The 16,756-nt window shown below is 35.9% G+C and overlaps 1 protein-coding gene across 1 annotated transcript in view; it reads right to left on the bottom strand.

The window, feature by feature from the left end:
• The window catches only part of LOC106881670 (cubilin), a 218,541-nt gene that overhangs the window by 76,189 nt on the left and 125,596 nt on the right, over positions 1-16,756 (bottom strand). Inside the window, exons 35-42 of the mRNA XM_052967022.1 lie at positions 14,246-14,390; positions 11,820-11,921; positions 11,495-11,719; positions 9,723-9,855; positions 7,113-7,312; positions 4,876-5,048; positions 3,312-3,501; positions 486-689 (exon numbers count right to left, since the gene is read on the bottom strand). Of these exons, the coding sequence (XP_052822982.1) occupies positions 486-689; positions 3,312-3,501; positions 4,876-5,048; positions 7,113-7,312; positions 9,723-9,855; positions 11,495-11,719; positions 11,820-11,921; positions 14,246-14,390 (1,372 nt within the window). The remainder of the gene's footprint in view (positions 1-485; positions 690-3,311; positions 3,502-4,875; positions 5,049-7,112; positions 7,313-9,722; positions 9,856-11,494; positions 11,720-11,819; positions 11,922-14,245; positions 14,391-16,756) is intronic.

The following is a 16,756-nucleotide window of genomic DNA, read 5'->3' as shown; positions in this document are numbered from 1 at the left end:
TATATATATATATATATATATATATATATATATATTTACATACACACACACAACTGGCTTCTTTCAGTTTAAAAATTCACTTACAGGGCTTTAGTCATCCCAAAGCTATAGTAGAAGACATGCCCAAGGTGCCATGCAGCGGGACTGAACCCAGAACTATGTGGTTGAGAAGCAAACTTCTTACCACACAGCCATGCTATGATTACTTTTTTTTTGTGGTAGTATTTTGTAGTCAGATGCTCTTCTTATTGCTCACTCTTTTAATTACATCTTACAAACAGATATATTGGTTTCAAATTTTAGCACAAGGCCAACAATTTGGAGGAGGAGTAAGTCAATTACATTGACCCCAATACTCAAGTGGTACTTATTTTATCATCCTGTAAAGGATGAAAGGCAAAGCCAACTTCAGTGAAATTTGAACTCAAAATGTAAAGATGGAAAAAATTAGAAAATTGCTTATTAACAGTTATTTGTCTACTTACTTCGCATAAAGTAAAGGTAATCCCTATAGCAATTTTGCTCAAAATTCAGGTCTGTAATATTTATTGAAATTTTGAATCCAACATCAGTTTGAATTATCCATAAATAATTCAGATTGGGTTTATAACCATTCGGGTAGCCAGGAGATGTGATGACTTTTGGTTCACTAAAAGCTCTAAGATTATACACATTTCGCTGACTTGGGACTGTAATTAACAAACAATCAACAAAAGCATAAATACACAATGTTTGAAATACATATGTTAAATATAATGAAGATAAAAAGAAAAATATGTATATTCTGTTGATTGTAACCAAATGAAGAAACACTTGCAAATAAATGTTTGCTTTAATATTCATATGCTTGTATTAAAAATATACATTGATTCACTTGTCCAATTTTACATCCATTTTCTATGTTGGAGTGGATTAGAGAAGTGCTACTCAAAGTGGTAGTCCGTGGACCAGTGCTGATCTGCAAACCATCAACTGCGGTGAGTTTCCAGAAAAGAAAGAAACAATAGCATAATTTCAGTAATTTCACCTTATGCACTGCAGTAAACAACTTATCAGCTGGCTGGTGGAGCTTGGTACTCAATGACCATAGTAGAGTTTGTGTAAGTAAATATAGTATATTTGTGATAGGACAATATATTTTCTATTTACCATAGCTTATTGGTGTAGTATTAAGATAATATTAGTGTTTGTACTTGTAGAAAGGAAGTTGTTTCTAGCGATGTAGAGAGATCAAAAGGGAGTGAGTTGAGGTAGTGGAGCTCTGGTGAGTGGCAATATCTGGCAACCTTGTGAATAGGCTTGTCACCCGCAATTACCATCAAGAAGTTGAACAGAGAGCATCATAGGGATATCTGTGTATTTGTCATTTGGAGCCTTTCATAACCCACTGATCTGAGTATGTAAGTACAAATAATCTTAACTTTTCTATTTATATCCTGTTTCATCATCATCATCATCATCATCGTTTAACGTCCGCTTTCCATGCTATCATGGGTTGGACGATTTGACTGAGGACTGGTGAAACCGGATGGCAACACCAGGCTCCAATCTAAATTTGGCAGAGTTTCTACAGCTGGATGCCCTTCCTAACGCCAACCACTCAGGACTACTAGAGTAGTGGTTTAAGTGAAACGGTTTGGGACAAGCACATGCACACACACACACACACACACACACACACACACACACACACACACAATGAAGAGGTTTTCTCAGTTTCTCAAAGCAAGTGAATGGCAAATGTTTCTATGAATTCTACAACTGGATGTTCTTCCAAATGCCAACCACTTTACAGTATGTTTTGGCTGCTTCTTTTTGTGGTACCAACAAAGAGACTACGGAAGAGAAAGAGATGGCTTGGTGTTTGGAGAAGAAGGGGTTAAAGTATGAGAGAAGGGGCCAGAAAAGAACAGATTTATGAGAGGAAGGTTAACAAGGAAAAGAATCTCTGCGTGTGGTAGATGTACAGGTACAATAAACACTAGAAATATACAAAAATGGATGCCATCAAATGTCAGGTAGGGTGATACCTAGAAATAGCTGATAGCTTTCATTATCTAAGTGACCCAGTCAGCAGTAGAGGAAGATGCTCCAAGAGCATAGATGCCAGAATAAGAATAGGCTGGGTAAATTTCAGAGAGCTTCTACCTTTGTTGACAACAATGGACCTTTCTCTCAGAGTCAAAGGCAGACTGTGTAATGGCTGTGTGCAAACAGCTGTGCTACACAGCAGTGAAACATAGGCTGTGACTACAGAGGACATGTGAAGGCTTGGAAGAAATGAATCTGGTATGCTCCACTGGATATGCAATGTCAATGTGCATGTATGACAGAGTGTACGCATTTTGAGAGAAAAATTGAGCGTAAGAGTGATCAGATGTGGTATGCAAGGGAGACAACTATTTCGTTAATGATAAATAAATATCTTATACTTGAAACTTCACATAGACTTTAATTTATCTCTTAACCAGAACCTAAATATTATTATTCTTATAGGTTAACAGACTTTAAGTAAATTGGAGGAAAATTTTTTGTAGCAATAATCCCTATTAAAATACATATAAATGTATTAGTATGTGCATGAGTTGAAAAGACTTGTTAGTTTTTTTTTTGTATCCACTAAACATTGTGTTCTTGAGCAAGACACTTTATTTTCCATTGCTCCTGTTCACTCAGCTGTAGAAATGAGTTGTAGCATTCTTGATGCCAAGCTGTATCAGCCTTTGTCTTCCCTTGGATAACATCAGTGGTGTGGATCAGGGAGGCCAGTATGCATGGATGACTGCTAGTCTTCCATAAACAACCTTGCCCAGACTTGTACCTTAGAGGGTAACATTCTAGGTGCAATCCCATGGTCATTCATGACCAAAAGGGGTCCTTTATCACTTAAATGTCCTCCAAAAGCTTAAAGCCTTTCACAGGTTGAGGAGAGTTACCATTATCAATGGTATCCCAACAGTGGCATCCCAAAATGAGAAGGTAAAAACATGGGTTTCCCTGTTATTGTTAGTACCAACCATTACAAGTCATATATAGGATTTGAGCCAAAGAGAGGAGGTTCTATATGGTCATTCAATTGACAAGAAATAGCAGCCAAATTCCCCTCAAATCACAAGCTATTGTCTTAAAAAGAATCCAGAAGAGCATATGCCAAATTGCAGTCTGTATACACTTTTCTTTAAAATAAGACAGGATGATTATGACTAGAATGTTTTGATCAAATATCCTGTTCTACAAAGCTTACTTGGACTTGAATCATATCAACAACATATATAACACAAGATGCATATAAGAAAACAAAATTAACTTACTATTCATATTAATCATAACTGAAGCTGTTATATTGTTCACTGCTGTCCAATTAAGTGAAAACTCTTGTCTGCGATTTGCAAATGGAACATACTTCAGATAGACTTGGTTTGAAGAACTTGCTATTTTCACAGCCTCATCTTTACAATACTTACCCAATAGTGGACTACGGCGAGTACCACCATCATGAATCTAAGATAAACACAATAAAAGTAATTAAAGTACAAAATAATGTATAGAGACAACTGGAAAAAAATATATCCATATATGTAAGGCGTAGGAGTGGCTGTGTGGTAAGTAGCTTGCTTACCAACCACATGGTACCGGGTTCAGTCCCACTGCGTGACACCTTGGGCAAGTGTCTTTTACCATAGCCTCGGGCCGACCAAAGTTTTGTGAGTGGATTTGGTAGACGGAAACTGAAAGAAGCTCATCATATATAAGTGTGAGTGTGTGTGTGTGTGTTTGTCCCCACAACATCGCTTGACAACCGATGCTGGTTTATATACCCGTAACTTAGCGGTTCAGCAAAAGAGACCGATAGAATAAGTACTAAGCTAACAAAGAATAAGTCCTAGGGTTGATTTGTTCAATTAAAGGTGGTGATCCAGCATTGCCACAGTCAAATGACTGAAACAAGTAAAAGAATAAAAGAAAAGAAAGAATATATGATAGCTAGAGAGAGAGAGAGAGAGAGAGAGAGAGAGAGAGAGAGAGAGAAGTGATAGAGAATAGAATGAATGACATGTTTTTATTTAAAATCCCTACAATTGTTTCAGCACATTTTTACACTCACAGTACATTGGTGAGATGTTTAATCACTACTATCCATCCAAGGTGTAAAATGCACCTTGTCAGGTGATTGTTTAAATAAATCCTTTATAAAGTCCTATTTTCAGCAATTCATAGACAAAACTGAACCCATAGATATAGTGACAGACAAATACAATTATAATCAAAATAGAGAAATAAAGAAATAGATAAAAAAAGGGTCAGGTTGACTATAAATTACAAGTGTGTCTTCATGGTGCACCATTAATTCCTGTGCTACCTGCATTTTATGCAGGAATAAATTCAGCATCCTTTGTATCCTCTGTAGTGAGTGTCAGGATATGTCCAACTGCTGGGACTGCCTTCAGGTTAATACTGAAGGCTCTTCATCAGTGCTTCACTGCACATGCTGAATGTTGTCCTAAGACATCCTGGAACATGGCCTTCCTGCACATGGTAAATCAATCACAGCCCCCTGTGATTCAAACTGCTGAATAAATTGAGTATTGCTTGTTGAGAAGGTGGTTGTTTGGCCCCAAAATGATGAATGTAAGCTCTTTGGGTTAGCACAATTGACCATTGATTTTGTTGATAGAATTTAGTTATTTTTACTCATTCTGTTGTGAATTTCTCCATGATTATTTGCCAAGAATAAATATTTAAGGTAGCCAAATCTGTTAGCTTCAGAGGCTTACTGTAATTGGCATTTTTGAAATCAATTTTAAAAATTATGAGAAAGGTACTAAATTATGAAAAAGGTACTAAACATTGGAAAAAAATAAAAATAATTTCTACCTCTAAATAACCCACACAGTCATCTTCAAAGATAAGGAACTTCATTCGAAATAATGACAGAAACACCACCAAGTTATTTGCCACAGTAATTGTCCACTCAGTAACCTCGTAAGGTGCATCCCATTCAGGAATAATGATTGAGCCAGAACTTCCAGTTAAATCTCCACCAAATTCTGAAAATAAATATTGTTGCTAATTTTGATGTTAAATGGTATTATACTATACATTTAACACAGTGTTGTTAAATGATATTATACTATACATTATATGATAATGTTATTATATTCAATTTTCAACATAATAGAGGGAGACATATTTACAAACTATAGCTAACATGTAACAAAAGCCTGACAATATATGTTATATTGATCAAAATATGTTTAAGAGAAGTTTCAATAGTATTTGCATTCTCATCAGTTTTAGTACATCCAAAACTGATGTACTAAAGTCATTGAAATTTCATGGGATGAAGCTGAAATCACCATGGCTAACTGATCACATTAGAGAAGCCTTGCCGCCCAATGCACCGCACAGTGCAGGAGGACCTAAGACCTAATATGTTGCTTACATATATTCTTACTATTTTCACTGTTTATATCAATATTAATATATGTCCAGCATCTTTGTATCCTCTGTAGTGAGTGTCAGGATATGTCCAGCTGCTGGGACTGCCTTCGGGTTAATACTGAAGGCTCTTCCTCAAGGCTCCACTGCACATGCTGTATGTTGATTGATAATTCTAATTCAAAATATGACTGGCATAAAAAACCAGAACATAAGAAATTTATCTGAACTGGATTAAAGAACGCTTTGGAACTGCTTGGATAGTAAACGCTATCAAAGGTGTTGTATTTCAGTTTACCAAACTTGCCCCTTTGCAAAATGAGAGACAGACAGACAGACAGAGAGAGAGAGATTATAACTATAAATGTATGAACACTTCTTTCTGTCATTTTTGCTTTTTTAAAGGCCATAGCCCAAAATACAAACATATATGACTTGAAAATAAAGCAAAGGAAGGAATAAGAGCTCACGTAAAAAACTTTTCAAGGAATGTTTAAGCACTATCATTATTGTAGACTTATTTGTATGCAGTAACTGACCTGAGATGACCAGGTACTAAACATTGGTCATCACATGCAACCAGAGCTAGGATGTTATGATTGCTGTCTGAATACAGGAATATCTCTATTTTATATATTATATATTCTAATCTTTGCCCTTAACTATGGTGCCTACATACAGCTTAGTAGACTTAGCCAGAAGATTTTCAACATCTACTGATTAAGTTCTCCAACTTCTACTTGGGTTTTGACCAAGGTTAGAAGTGCAAAACTGATGACAGACTAGTTGTGACATTGCTGAAGTATAAAAAAAACCAATACCAAGTCTAATATCTAGCAACAACTAATCTTCAACTTATAGAACACCAAGTACAAAATAAAGACACCATATCTTCCAATCAGAAGAACTATAGAGCCTACTGATAGTAACAAATACACTAAATATACAGATGGAAATCCAAGAATTAAATCAAGATAGAAAATGCTCTTAAGGTAAATGAGTATTAAAATAAGGAATAAAATAAGAGGTATTTATTACTTGTTAGTTCGTAGTATCTTTCTAGTATCTGATGCTGAAGAGGAAATAACCACTCTGAAATGCATACATCCATTAGTCCGATTAAAAGGCATTCTGACTTGGTGCATTTATACCTACTTACCTACAGTGAGAAATTTTCTCCATCTTCCAGTCAAAAGAACTATAGAGTCTAATGATTATTAATAAATACACTAAATATATAGATGGGAATCCAAAAATTAAATCAAGGTAGAAAATGCTTTTAAGGCAGATGAGTATTAAAGTTATCAATCACTATTTGTATAAAAAGGATATGATGATTCAGAAAGCATGGATGATAAAAAGGTTACAATTTAATAATAATGCTAAGTATAATGAACAAAAAGGCATAATATTCATTTAACTTAGCACAATGGCTTTAACTGAGGATCAAAACTCTGCTACAGAATGGCAAAATATTTAAGCAGTTACTTGAAACATACAAAAAAAAAATGTAATTGAGAGGATGAAATTGTTTAACAATTGATAGAATTAGAAAGCAGAGTATAATCATGAAGGAAAAACATTTCATTCAAAGAATATCTAGAAAAATAGAGAAGCAAAATAAATATTTCAAAACAATAATAATTGTACCAATTAAATGCAAAAATACTCACTTTGAGAAAAATGTGCCACAAATCCTTGGCCCTTTACTTGATCATCTGAGCGAAATTTTAGCCATAAACCATTACGAGCTGAGATATTACGAGGGAATGTACTTCCACAAAACCGACCAATAAGATTTCCACCTGCATTTTCATGTCTTGATTCAAGGTAGTCTTTATTGCAAAACTCATGATATTCAAGATTAAAAACACTGTAAAAGATAAATTCAGTTATTGATAACAATTGCTCAAATATAGTAGTGGTAAGAAGTAAAAAAATATCATTCATTCATCCATCTTTTCCAGCAACCGTTCCTGGTTTATGCGAGTATTCTTCAGGCATCTCTTCCAAAGGAAGCTCTCGGAAGCAACCATCATTACACTTTCTGGACAAATTCTCAAGCATAACCAATTGAGACTATAAATATCATCCAACCATCTCATTCATGGACAACCCTTAGGTCTCCAGCCAGATGATTTTGCTAGAAGAATCCACTTTGCAATTCTTTCTAATGTTATTCTAATCATATGGATGCAGTGCCAGTGTTGTGACCTCTTAATACTGAGTGGTGGCCTGATCTGGAGAGACTCCCTGATCTCTGATTTATGCACCCTGTCAAGTAACATTACTTTAGAGATCCTTCAGATGAACCCCATTCTGGCTGTTTGTGTTCACACAAGTACTCATTCAGTCATTATCCAACATTCATGAGCATAGGTGTGGATACATATGATTTGTTTACATCTCCATAACTTAACAGTTTAGCAAAAGAGACCAATAGAATAAGGACCAGACTTAATAAGGACCAGACTTAATAAGGACCAGACTTAATAAGGACCAGACTTAATAAGGACCAGCTTTATACCCAATGATGATAATTATAAATATGATTTCTCACAGCGACACAAAGTCAGTTATAATAATCCTTTAATACTTAATTTTATCGTCTCTGGAAGGATGAAAAGCAAAGTTAACCTGAGTAGTATCTGAGAAGAATGTAAAGATCTAGGACAAATACTGAAAGACATTATTTTGTATAATATTCTAGCAATTCTGCCAATTCACCACCTTCATAACAAAAGCAACTATAAAAATGATTTCTGATTTCGACAGAAGGCTAGTAATTTTTAGGGAGAAGGGCTTAGTCAATACCACTGACCACAGTACTTGACTAGTACTTTATTTTATTGACTCGAAAAGCAACAGTAGTAAAGTTGACCTCAGCAGGGTGTACAAGGATCTGCTGAAAAGTTCCTGACTTTGGGTAAAAGAAAATACAGGGGGATCATCAGTCAATTATGATTTTATTCAACATATTCCCCTCTCAGATTCACACACCTGTTCCAGAAGTACTTCAGTTTTTCTAAGCCCTGTAAAATGATTCAGAAGGTTGGGCCTCCAACTAGGCCTTTCACAATACCCTTAAAGCCAGGAACTTTTCAGCACCCACCTCATAGACTCACTCAAATAATTTTTTGCAGTGCTTTAACAATTCTGCTAGCTTGCCACCCAAATAATAATAATAATGATAATATATTGTCATATTTCAGGATGGTCTTTTATTTTTGCCAAATAAACACACATGCTATATATTCATTCTTACATCAGACATCTGTGACATCTTCAGTGTCCACATGTGTCCTCTTGCTCTGCTTAGTCCATTCTCAGAGAATGTTTGTTATTAAGGGTCCCTGAAGAAGTCACAGATGTGTGATGAAAGATTTCCAGACAATGGACATAAGATTAAAATAAGAACAGTAATAAATGAGTGAAGAATAAATATATAGTGTGTGTGTTTATTTGGCAAAAAAAAATGACCATCCCAAAATATAACAATATCTGTTTCAACACAGTTTCACATCAGGACTCATAATAATATTATAATTGTTTCTAAAGAGGTACAGGGCCAGCAATTTTGGGGTAGGGAGTTAGTCAATGCCATCAGCTCTCAAAAATTAAGTAAAAAAAAACGAAAAATAATTCAGAATCCTTGTCTAGTACCAGATTGATCCCAAAATCTAATCAGTTTGCACCAGTCATGAGGCCAAACATTCCTGAAAGTTTCATCTGAATCCATCTAGCAGTTCTTGAGATATCTTGTTCACAGACAAACAAAGAAACAAACAAACAAGCAAACATGACCTCCGCCCTCGCTAAGGTGAAGGTGATAATAACAATAATAATAACTGTTTCAAATTTGTGTACAATGCTAGTAACTGTGGTGGGAGGAGTTATTCAATTACATTGAATCCCGTATTTGACTGGTACTTTATTTTAGCACCAAAAGGATGAAAGGCAAAGTCTACTTTAGTAGAATTCAAACTCAGAAAGAAAAGAGCCTGAAGAAATGCTACAAAGCATTTTTTTCTGATGTGATAAGGATTCTGCCAAGTCTCTGCCATAATAATAATAATAATAATAATAATACTTTCTAATTTGGGCACAAGGCTAGCAATTTTGATGGGAGGGAGTTAGGTGGTACCATGAAACCCAGAACTTGACTGCTACTTTAATGACCCCTACAAGGAAGAAAGGCAAAGTTAACAACAACAGCATTGGAATCAATCATTATTGTATAATATTTACTATAAATATTTGAAGAAACTGAAAATTCAACTAACCTGAATGCTACCTGTACCTTATTACCAGGTGAATTTATAAGCTTCCAAACACACATTGTATCAAGAGGATAATTTTCTGGGTAAAATGGTGTACTGAAAGATCCAGTTCCAGCATGGTATTTTCCACCACAACCTAATTGATACAAAGAACACATAAATGAAATACACAGGAAAAATGAAAGATTTATAATCTGGCGTGAATAAGGGAGGTTAAAAGTGCCACACCCTAACAGTTGAGGGAACCCGTGGAAGAGGTAGGCCCAGGAAGACCTGGGCTGAGGTGGTGAGGCAAGACCTTCGTACATTGGGCCTCACCGAGGCGATGACTACGGACCGAGACCTTTGGAAATGGGCTGTGCGTGAGAAGACCCGGCAAGCCAAGTAAGATCGTTGCCAGTGCCCCTGGACTGGTTCTTGTGCGGGTGGCACATGAGATGCACCATTTTGAGCGTGGCCATTGCCAGTACCGCCTGACTGGCTCCTGTAGGATTTTCGAGCGAGATCGTTGCCAGTGCCCCTGGACTGGCTTGTGCGGGTGGCACATAAAAGACACCATTTCGAGCGTGGCCGTTTTCGTGCGGGTGACACGTAAAAGCACCCACTACACTCTCTGAGTGGTTGGCGTTAGGAAGGGCATCCAGCTGTAGAAACTCTGCCAAATCAGACTGGAGCCTGGTGTTGCCATCCGGTTTCACCAGTCCTCAGTCAAATCGTCCAACCCATGCTAGCATGGAAAGCGGACGTTAAACGATGATGATGATGATGATGATTCAGTTTATCTTATAAAATTGCTTTATAATATCCACTATGCTCTGTTACAGCACTCAAGTTATGCCACTGGCTGATACTTCGAAACTTAGCTCAAACATAAACTAAAGTGTAGCACTGAATATTACTGGTGTCAATGATGAAGCACCATGTTAGCTACTTATGAATCTTACTTTCACTCCTAGTTTCAACTCTTCCTAAAGATAAATTTGCCTTTCATCATATTGGGGTTGATAAAGTAAGTACTTCTTATATACTGGGTAAAATAAATTTACTTTACTAGAAATCACTACTGCTATTATTATAACTATTATTATTACTGCTGCTGTTGTTGCTGCAACAGTTATTGCTGCTATTATCATTTCTGTTGCAGCAGATACTGATATTATTGCTGTTGTTCTGATCACTTTGCTATTCTTGTTACTGAGGTTAATATTCTATTTTTTCATGCTGTTCTGATGAAAGTTACTGTTTCTAACCTATGGAGTATGCTGCTCTATACATGCTCATAAATCCAGTCTGTTAGTGGCATTTTGTAGGATTTTTACAGAGTAGAAGTTGATCTTGGCATTTGTAAGCTACTTTCCATTTATAGTAGCTGTCTTTAAATGTTAAATGTTGACGACGATGATGATGATGATGACGATGATATTACACACACATACACACACACACACACACACACAGGAGGGGGCGTTGAAAAGTTCCTAGCTTTAAGGGTATCACAAAAGGCCTGGCTGGAGGTCTGACCTTCCAAGTTCTTTTACAGGGCTTAGAAAAACTGAAGGACCACTGCAAAAAGTGTTAATCTGAGAAGGGAATATATTGAATAAAATCATAATTAACTGATCCTCCTGTATTTTCTTTTACCCAAAGCCAGAAACTTTTCTGCACCCATCATGTGTGTGTGTGTGTGTGTGTGTGTGTGTGTGTGTGTGTGTGTGTATGTGTGTCTGTGTGTGTATCTGTGTATGCCTGTGTGTGTGTATAAACGAAGAACTTACTTGATGTAGATGTTGAAAACGTTGCATGGAATATGAGGCTTTCATTTTTCTGGATTATTACATAAAGTGCTGAACCCCGAGATGTAATTGTAGGTGGCAATTGTCGACCACAGTATGTTCCAATCACAGGAGCAGCCTGATCAATACCATCCAGAACCTTCACATATTCTTTATTGCAATTGATGTCAGCAGAAAATTTTGTGAAATGCAATGTGACACGTTCATCTAGTTGGAAAAGAAACAATAAATTTCATTAAAAGACATCAAATTATTTTAGTCATTACATACACTATAAATAAACATACACATAAACAAAAAAACTTACTAGTCTTATTAGCTTGAAGTAACCATCTACATGTTTTTGAGTCTTGCATGTCACTGCTTTGAATCTCTCCTTCAGAAGTTGCATCATATCTGTTACCACACTCTGAATGAAATAAGTTTCAATATTAGCAAATAAAACTTGTTTAAAATCTTGTTAATAATAATCCTGATTCTAACATCTTTGCTTAATGTACCTCTCCCAATTTACTGAAAGTGCTCTAAGGCTTTTGAAATACTGTTGTTTTTCAAGAGCATGTGATTCTCATACTAACTTGAAAATCTCAATAATGAAAATTCTCTAAATGCTCTTGAAAGAGCAATCTTCATAATAAGTAAACAAAAAAATTGCATTGTGAACTCAATGCATCTTTTTATTTATAATTCCTTAATTTCAAATTAAAATTTCAAATCCTACTAAATATTAAGAAGAAATTATTGTCTCCCTTTAATAACTGCAAACATTAAGGATAAGACATACTATTGGTAAATACTGCTGCAACTTCCAAAAATGCACATGGAAAATGTTTTAGTAACGGTTAGTCTTTTCTTTAAAAATTAAATTTCTGCATATGTCGTTTATATTTCAAAAAGCAAAGTAGCTAGTTCTAAATCTTTATAAGAAACGCAAGCAGTAACAATACTGATATTTGCCTTTCCTCAGTACTGGACTCCTGTCTACTAGAGATGGCAGTCGTTCACCCTAGCTTACAATATATAGGAAAATAAGAGACATCAGCCACTGATCTTGCAACAATCAAAGTAGCTAGTTCTAAAATCTCATTATGAGATGCAAGTAGTAACAATACTGAAAAGTAATGCTTGTTACCATTTCAACATGGCTGTTCCATACAGAACGATGTTACTACAATTTTTTAACCTCAGAAAACACCTTCTCCAGCTGGTTAATGACACAACCTGTGTCTGATATATTGCATTTTATGTTTATTTATTCAAATATATTCCTATATTACACCTTTTCACTTTCTTTGAGTTCACAACTACACTTAAAGCTTCAAAGATCAGCTGAAATTTGTTTTTATTTCTTTCTCCGGGATTCTGATTTATTTCAGCCAATAACTTGAAACTTGAGCAAAGACTAGTAGCTCCTTGAAATATTAAATACCATTAAATATAATGAAAAGCAACATTAGTCAACTAACATTTCTTTCAATGAAACAACAAAATAATTACCTCAACATTGGCAGTTAGTGATAAAGGTAGAGGTTATTGTAGTGAATGATGTACAAGGATTGAGGTGTGGTCAATGGTAAATATCAATATGGGGGAGACGTTAAAAGAAATAGCCCAGGAAGGAGGTGATAAGTGGCAGTACAGGAAGTAGGGAGAACAGCAGAATCATAAACATGTAGATAGATGAGAAAATAGAGATGATATGTTGGGTGAGAGAATGAGAAAGAGTGAGGTACAGAAAGAGATGGATGTCAGAGGAATATAGTGATGGCTATAGTGAATGGCGAACAAAGTTGTGAGGCATTGGGTGTTAAAGATAAGATATGGCAGTCCTAAGATGTAGCTCAGAATGGAAGGAGAGATACTAAGAAGCACAGGAAAGAGTGAAAAGTGGAAAATGTAGTAGGAAGTGATGATATTGAGAATGGATGTCAGTTAGAAAGATGAATAGAAGGGAGAGCTTGATGGGGGGGAAGATTAGGAGCAGGGGAAGGCCCAGATTAGTGTACATATTCTTTTACTTGTTTCAATCATCTGATTGCAGCTATGCTGGAGCACCACCTTAAAAGGTTTTAGTTGAAGAAATCGACCCCAGGACTTATAACTCACTGCAGTACACATGTGAAACCCCACCATATATATATATATATATATATATATATATATATATATATAGTATGCAAAACTCACATCTGATGTTCTTTCTTTCAACCTCAAGTTGAATCTCAAACTCAGCCTTAATCATGCCCTCATGGTTAAGCTTATGCTTCTCAAGACAGTGTTGTACAGTATCACTGCATAACATACAACCTATGTGACACCAGGGGCAGACTGGAGTTCCTTCTCTTTGAAAATAACACGTTTTGAAATTAGAAATCTAAGGTATAACAATAAAAAACTGAAAGCATTTTGATATATTTTTGAGTACAGAATGAAAAACCAAAACCTAAAGCCTAGATTTTGATTTTTCAAAATCTAAATCTAAAGCCTATAATTACAAGTAAAAACAGTTACAATATTGTTTTATTTCAAGATCTTTCGTAATCAATAGCATTTTATTTCAAAGCAATATGATTCTTCCTTCTATAAAACATGCAGACTTGCAACAGATACTTAGAATGCATATAATCAGGAAAAATAAGAAAGTGAATTCAGTTAATAATAAATACATTCTGTAGTTGCACTTTAGTAAAAAGGTAAAAAAAAGAAGTCAAATAAAATCATTATTTTACTTACCTTGTGAATAGTTAAGCTTAAATCCTTTTGCCAAACTGATATTGTCAGTATGCATTTCTATTAATACTGCAGAGTCAAAAGTAAATGTTTTTCCTTGTAAAGATTGACCACAGTATTGGTCACCTGGGATATTTCTCTCAGACATCTGAAGTAAAATATTAAATAATTAACTTCAAGAACTAAAAGTCATTTTAAAACTCAAAAACATATGAAATACACTTTTACCTTTATAGAAAGGAAATGATTTAATAAATATCAAAAGCACACCATCATCATCATTTAATGTCTGTTGTCCATGCTGGCATAAGTTGGACAGTTTGACCAGGGCTGGTTAGCAGAGGGGCTGCACCAGACTCCAGTCTGATTTGGCATGGTTTCTATAGCTAGATGCCCCTCCTACTGCCAACCACTCCAAGAGTGTAATGGGTGCTTTTAAACACCACTGGCACAGGCATCTGTTATGTGACACTGGCATTGACCACATTGCTTCTGTGAGGCCCAATGTTCAAATGGTGCTTTTCACATGCTATTGGCATGGGTGCCTTTCTCATAACACCAATATTGGCACAAGGCCAGAAAATTTGAGAGAAGGTATTTATCAATTACACTGAGCCCACTACTTGACTAGAACATTATCAACTCCAGAAAAATAAAAGGCAAAACTGATCACAACAGAATTTGAACTCAGAATATAAAGAACTGGAACAAATGCTACAGGGCATTTTCCAATGCTTTAATGATTCTGGATATCCACTATTATTTAATCTTTTAAATAATACTTGTATAATATATCTACTGTTTATATCTCGCTCAGAGATTTATTATTGCTTGTTTGCATTTTTTTAAGATGAGTAAATTTTTTCGTCACTGGAAAAAATATATATTTACATTGAGAATAATTTCCCATTGCCAACCAGTGGTTGTCACACACTGATGACAGGTCAATACCCAGAAATTCGTGTCCGTATTATTCATATTTATTTGTCTAATAGGACTGCTATTTTGAATTTTTAGTCACCTTATTTTAACTTTTAGACCTTTTATATTCTATTATATATAAAAAATATATCTTACGTTTTTTATATATATTTTTAACTCGAATTAGATATATTTGTATTTTTATTAGAATATATGCTTTTTAAAATTGTACACATTATATATATGTATCATTTTTATATTATATGCTTTTCTTATGTGTTTGTGGACCATGGAGTATTTTTTATATATGATTGTTTGTTTGAGGGGTGTTGTTTTTGTTGAGTCATTGACCCAAACATAATGTTTTTATTCTATTACTAATGCATTTTTATATATACATATATATATATATATATATATATATATATATATATATATATATATATATATATATATCCAACAACCATCAGATGTGGTGTGGAAGAGAGACTGTGCTGGTATGGTCATGTGATACGAATGGATGAGGATAGCTGTGTGAAAAAGTGTCGCACCCTAGCGGTTGAAGGAAACTGTGGAAGAGGTAGACCCAGGAAGAACTGGGATGAAGTGGTGAAGCACGACCTTTGAACATTAGGCCTCAATGAGGCAATGACTAGTGACCGAGACCTTTGGAAATATGCTGTCCTTAAGAAGACCCGGTAAGCCAAGTGAGACCATAACTTGTGGCCTATGCCAGTGGTGTAACTCGGAATCAAATTTGATGACAGCACCGCATGACTGGCATCCGTGCTAGTGGAGCACTAAGAGCACCATTCAAGCATGATCGTTGGTAGGGCTGCTGTCTGGCTTCCGTGCCGGTGGCACGTAAAAAGCACCATTTGAGTATGATCATTACCAGCTTCGCCTTACTGGCACTTGTGCCGGTGGTATGTGGAAAACAACATTCGAGCAAGGGCGTTGCCAGTGCTGCTGGACTGGCTCCTGTACAGGTGACACGTAAAAACACTATTTGAACGTGGGCGTTGCCAGTACCTCCTGACTGACCCTCATGCCAGTGGCACGCAAAAGCACCCACTACACTCTCGAAGTGGTTGGTGATAGAAGGGCATCCAGCTGTAGAAACTCTGCCAGATCAGATTGGAGCCTGGTGCAGCCATCTGGCTCACCAGTCCCCAGTCAAACCATCCAACCTATACCAGCATGGAAAGCGGATGTTAAACGATGATGATGATGATGATAGATATATATCCATATGGTTGTGGTTGTCTACGCCTTACACAGAGTTTGACCACCTCCTGCACCTACACCTTAGCCCTTTCATGGCGTCTGATGTGGCTTTTTAAACCAGATAACATTTTGAAAAAAACACCCACACAGATTGCACCTCTGATTTGTACTACCAATACCTGCAGGTAAGTTTTGCTCATTGTGGATCCTAACATGTCTTTTAAGACCCCCATTGGATTTGCAAGCCCTCTGGCACACATCACATTCAAACATGTGCACAGACATATAATCAGAATAGCTGGTTGAAGTTTGTTTTGCATGGGTTCGCAGGTGAGATTTGAGGCCAGCCAAAGACAGACATATATA

Source organism: Octopus bimaculoides, chromosome 4, assembly GCF_001194135.2.
Source record: "Octopus bimaculoides isolate UCB-OBI-ISO-001 chromosome 4, ASM119413v2, whole genome shotgun sequence".
NCBI lineage: Eukaryota > Metazoa > Mollusca > Cephalopoda > Octopoda > Octopodidae > Octopus > Octopus bimaculoides.
The sequence above is the reverse complement of the archived record's forward strand: the minus strand, read 5'-3'. Positions and strand labels throughout refer to the sequence as shown.